Raw genomic sequence first — 4629 nt, 5'->3', positions numbered from 1 at the left:
TGCTACATATAAAACCTTGGGATTCAACTGGCTTCTTTCTAGACATTGGGAATACCAGCACAACATAGCTTCTGACCATAAGACACTTTAAACTGGGTTAAAAACTCTTTTTAGGGGCTTCCCTGGTGGCGCAGTGGTGAGTCCGCCTGCCGATGCAGGGGACATGGGTTCATGCCCCGGTCCGGGAAGATCCCACATGCCGCGGAGCGGCTAGGCCCGTGAGCCATGGCTGCTGAGCCTGCGCGTCCGGAGCCTGTGCTCTGCAACGGGAGAGGCCCCAACAGTGAGAGGCCCGTGTACCGCAAAAACAAAAAACAAGAAAAAAACTTTAAAAAAAACTGTCAAGTTATCATGTTTCTTGGGCATTTTTACTTTGCACTCAACAGCAAGAAAAATGTCTAAGAAATAAAGGATCAGTAAAAATGCTTACACCAAACAATTAAATCAAAGGGTAGTTTATTAAAAAAGAATCAAAACAGAAACTCTAAGTACCAGTGTGTACATTGTACACATTGAAATGACTCACAAGAGTGGAGTTTTTTCATAGACATTATCATACCACCTTGCTGTTCATTACAGATGTTCCAACAGAAGTCTGACTCCAACGTGCATACAAGGATTGCCATCTTAAACAGACCTTACTTCAAACATGCAACAACGCCACTGGTAATAAAGCTTTGGAATGGGTGCTCATTCTATCATTTCACTACAAATAAGATAGAAAGCAAGGTAAGTTGAGAATTTATTCTAAAATAGAATGGAAGCTGTCATTGTCTACACCAGCACTCCTCACTCCTCTGCTGCCATTTTTAGCAAGTACTCCTTGTCGATCTTGAAGAGTCTCCATCCCTCTTCGCTGGACAGATCAGAAGCACCTCTTCTTTTGTAGAAGTTGATAGATGGTTCATTCCACTCTGCTACCAAGAAGTGCATGCTGCTGCAGCGACACTTCATCGCAACCTGTTACGCAGGAGAGGAAAACACAAACTCAGTGACATTTCACCTGCTTTCCAAGACCCAATTTTGATTCAGGTGTTAAAATAATCCAGTAACCCTTACAAATTTGGAAACACCAAGACATACCTGGCTTAGATTCTTCAGAATTTCTGATCCTATGCCAAAGCCTAAAAAAGAAAGAGAAGTACCATTTAAAAGGTCATTTTAAGGACTTCAAGCCCTGATTTCTCTTTAGAGCAACCCCCCTGAACTCAATCATACCTCTATAATCACTCATCACGAAGAAGTCCTCAAGATACAACAGTTTGCCAATCCATGGGTCATAGGTAAAATAGTACATGGCAAAACCAACAATGCTGTGTCCTGTAATAAGAGTATCACATGAGTTATGGATAAAAAACAATCCGTCAAAGTTGTAGCTGCAAAATCAGAAGTCTATCATAAGTTTTTAAAAAACATACATGCATGTATTACAGAAATAAGTAGCCAGTGGGCCAGACTGTCTCGTGACTTTTATGCTAGTGCAATCCAGGCCACTGTTGGATGATCTCACTGTTCTTAGAACATGTATTTGCAAAAAGCACACATTAGAGCTAGCTGAAACCAGGCTAAAACTGTGGACTGGCCACTCTGCAATCTGCTGGATCTCACACTCAGGAAGTGAGAATGCTTTCATTACTTGCCAGAACGAAAGTGCTATGGTCTTAAAACTAAACACACACATTATTCACATCCTATTGATATATTGGTATCTTGACTTGGGAATAAGTCAGGTTTACACGGCAGTTCAGAATAGTTAAGTATTTGTAGTTTAGAAACTCTGCTTCCTTAAGGTCAGGACATCAGGCCAAAAGAGCAACGTTTAATTTCAGAACTTGCCTTCCAATTCAACATTTTCCATTTGCTCTCCCCAATGTTTAAGCTGGAAGAAGTAGAGGTACCCAGGTGTGATGTAACATCCACATACCTCTGGAAAGTACCTCATCCCTTATGTTTTCTGCTCATTTTTTCTAGTATGAGGAAATGACCTCAGAAAAACCCTTAAGCACCCCCCACTGCCCCTGCCCAACAACTTCCCTCTTTAGCTCCGTCTTCTGCCCATTCAACAAGAACCAGAAAGGAAAAAACGACAAAGAAAAAACAAAGAAAAAAAGGAAAAAAGCATCTGACTCCTTCTTTATGGGTGTCTGTAATTCCAATTGGAGGCAAAGGTTTCAAATTAAACTTTCTAGCCATTTTATAGTCCTTTGCAAACAGGAAGTGAGTACAATGGAGCTTCTGATCTACCGTGTTTTAAGTGTGTGATAATAGGGCCTTACCTCATTTATCATGATCATCTACTTTATTGTGTAAAGGATCTTTTAGTTACCTCCCCGCCCATCCATGTACACGGAAGGGCCATGTACATGGCGAAGCTAGAGACTGTAACCTGAAGATTGGGACAAATTAAAGAAAAAAATGTAATTTAACACAAATACAAAAACGGTTACGTTAGGGTCAAACAAGAACCATTTATGAAACTGAATTACAACAAACGACTTTATACCTAACTTTTCCGGGTCTCCACAGCACTGATACTTAAACAGCTCTTCTAACCCGCCCTATTATTAAGTGCAGCAATCTATTTTTTTTTCTCAGTAGTTTGAACACTGGCTGGCTAGTATTTCTGGCCAACTTCTCAGTAAGTAACTTCAGCCTGTGTTGTCAGTGCTTCTACAGAGCAGCCACTACGTCTTCCACAACACTCGGTCTCTCCGGCTTCTGGAAGGAGAGGGCGATTACCTTCTGGAGTCATGTGCTCCTTCGGCACTTCTGCGACCAGGCAGTGGTAGAAGGGGTGCTCTCCAAAACCATCCTCTAGCAGATCTGCAAGAAGAGGCAGCAGGGACAGTGTTGGCCTCGATGAAGGTGGCAGGCACCGGACGCTCGTCCCCCGCCCCGCCACTGATGCGTTACCTTTTTCAGTTAATATTACTTGCTCTTCCATGTATTCGTATTTAGCCAATTCCTGGGTTGATGTACACAAGAGAAAAGAAGAGAAGCAGAAAATTAAGTGAGACCCCGGCCCGGCCAGCTCGGGGGAATGGGGTGGGCTGGGCGGAGATTCATACCCTGAGTCTCGCCCGGAGCGGCGCGGCCGGGCCGGAGCTGGGGGAGGCAGGCGGAGAGAGGGGGACCTACTGGGGACAAGGACCCCACCGCCCGCCACAGGAAGAGCCCATGCCTCCCGCTACCTTGATCAGCCGCAGAATGTCACTGCAGTCGGCGGCGGTGGCCGGGCGGATCACGAATTTAGCCATTTTCTTCTTTTGCTTTTCTTCCCTTTGCGGACCAAGCCCCTGTACTTGAACAGCAAGAGGAGGTGGTTCCTCATTCGTCTCCCGGGAGCGTCCTCTTCCCAGTCAGGATGGCACCATGACCCGACGAAACCTCGGCGAACGAAACACGAACACCAGCTAACTGAGGCAGCAACCACTCGCTTCGGCCGCCCGGCTCCGCTTTTTAGGGCGAAGAAGCCCCGCCCCGGGCCGTGAGGCGGAGGCACCTTGTCCAATGAGGCGCCTCGTCCAATGAGGCCGCGGCTCCTCGTCCAATGAGGCCGCGACCGCCCCCCTCTTCCGGGCACCTCCCTCTCTTCCGGCCGCCCGTGTGAACCCGGCCCGCGCGGGCGGGGGCGCGGGCGGTGAGGCGCCAGGTGCGGCTCTCTAGCGGCGCCCTCTAGCGGCGCCTGGAGGAGCCTTCCCGAAAGCCCGACCTCGGAGCCTAAGCGTCCCCTAGTAACCTTCGCAAAAAGGAAGAGAGGGGTTCCCCTTTTGGCCCTGGCCCAGTGACTTTGCTGTTTCTTCCTTGGAGAGACCTGGCTTTGGGCGATGGGGGGATAAGGGGATTAGAGCAGTGGCTCTCATAGGGTGGTCTGAGGGGCCCTGTGGGTCCGAAGATCCTTTCAAAACTAGTTTCATAGTAATGGTAGGATTTCGTTTCTCTTTCTTAACTCTCGCTGAAATTTTCCAGAGAACTGATGTGTGATGACGTCATCGCTCTCATGACTAAAGGAATGTGTGCTTGTATTGCGTTTTCTAGAATTTCCTAAGGTAAGCTACTTCGATTCCTCAATGATTTTTTTCCCCCCTCTGCTGGTAATTTTTAGAGTTAACAGAATATTTTCTTTCTTACTTTTCCCCTTATTTTTTCTTAAATTTCTGACCTTCCTTGTGGAAACACTTTCCTTCTGCCTGAGGTACACTCCTTCATACTTCCATTTAGTGAAGGTCTGCTTTTGTAAAATTTTTGTTTTGCTTGTCTAAATATGTCTTTAAATTCATCTTAAAGTTCTTGAAGGATTTATTTCACTGTTAGCGAGTTTGAGGTTGGAAGTTCTTTTTCGTTCAGCATATTGATGATATCTATCTTCTGGCTTGCATTGCTGTTGAAAATTGTTATATTCCCTCCTTGCTCATTCCCTGTGCTTCTCTCCTCTCCCCTTTAAAACTTTTTATTTCGAACCAATTACAAGTTTACAGATGTGTGATGACATCATTGCTCTGGTGACTAAAGGAATGTGTGCTTGTGTGTTCTCATGTTTTCTAGAATTTTTGAAGGCAAGCTTTTTGGATTTTTCAATTATTTTTAAACGTCCTGACAGTAAAATGTTTGAGAACAGTTGGATTAGAG

The 4629-nt window shown here is 45.5% G+C and overlaps 1 protein-coding gene across 1 annotated transcript; it reads right to left on the bottom strand.

The window, feature by feature from the left end:
• Positions 1-437: 437 nt before the first annotated feature.
• Positions 438-3482, bottom strand: SAT1 (spermidine/spermine N1-acetyltransferase 1). Its single transcript, XM_065900447.1, has 6 exons — positions 3192-3482; positions 2914-2965; positions 2740-2823; positions 1219-1320; positions 1084-1124; positions 438-960 (listed from the first exon to the last, which is right to left on the bottom strand). Exons 1-6 carry the CDS (start codon positions 3255-3257, stop codon positions 790-792), a joined length of 516 nt encoding a protein of 171 aa, XP_065756519.1. The 5' UTR covers positions 3258-3482; the 3' UTR covers positions 438-789.
• Between the last annotated feature and the right edge of the window lie 1147 nt (positions 3483-4629).

This window comes from Phocoena phocoena, chromosome X (assembly GCF_963924675.1).
Source record: "Phocoena phocoena chromosome X, mPhoPho1.1, whole genome shotgun sequence".
NCBI lineage: Eukaryota > Metazoa > Chordata > Mammalia > Artiodactyla > Phocoenidae > Phocoena > Phocoena phocoena.
The sequence above is the reverse complement of the archived record's forward strand: the minus strand, read 5'-3'. Positions and strand labels throughout refer to the sequence as shown.

Excerpts from the sequence above, each read along its gene's own strand:
- SAT1 (XM_065900447.1), bottom strand. The coding sequence starts at position 3,257 with ATGGCTAAATTCGTGATCCGCCCGGCCACCGCCGCCGACTGCAGTGAC. Across the intron at positions 1,125-1,218 it reads CGTGATGAGTGATTATAGAG|GCTTTGGCATAGGATCAGAA; the intron begins GTATGATTGAGT and ends TTTCTTTTTTAG. Across the intron at positions 961-1,083 it reads TTCTGAAGAATCTAAGCCAG|GTTGCGATGAAGTGTCGCTG; the intron begins GTATGTCTTGGT and ends CCTGCGTAACAG.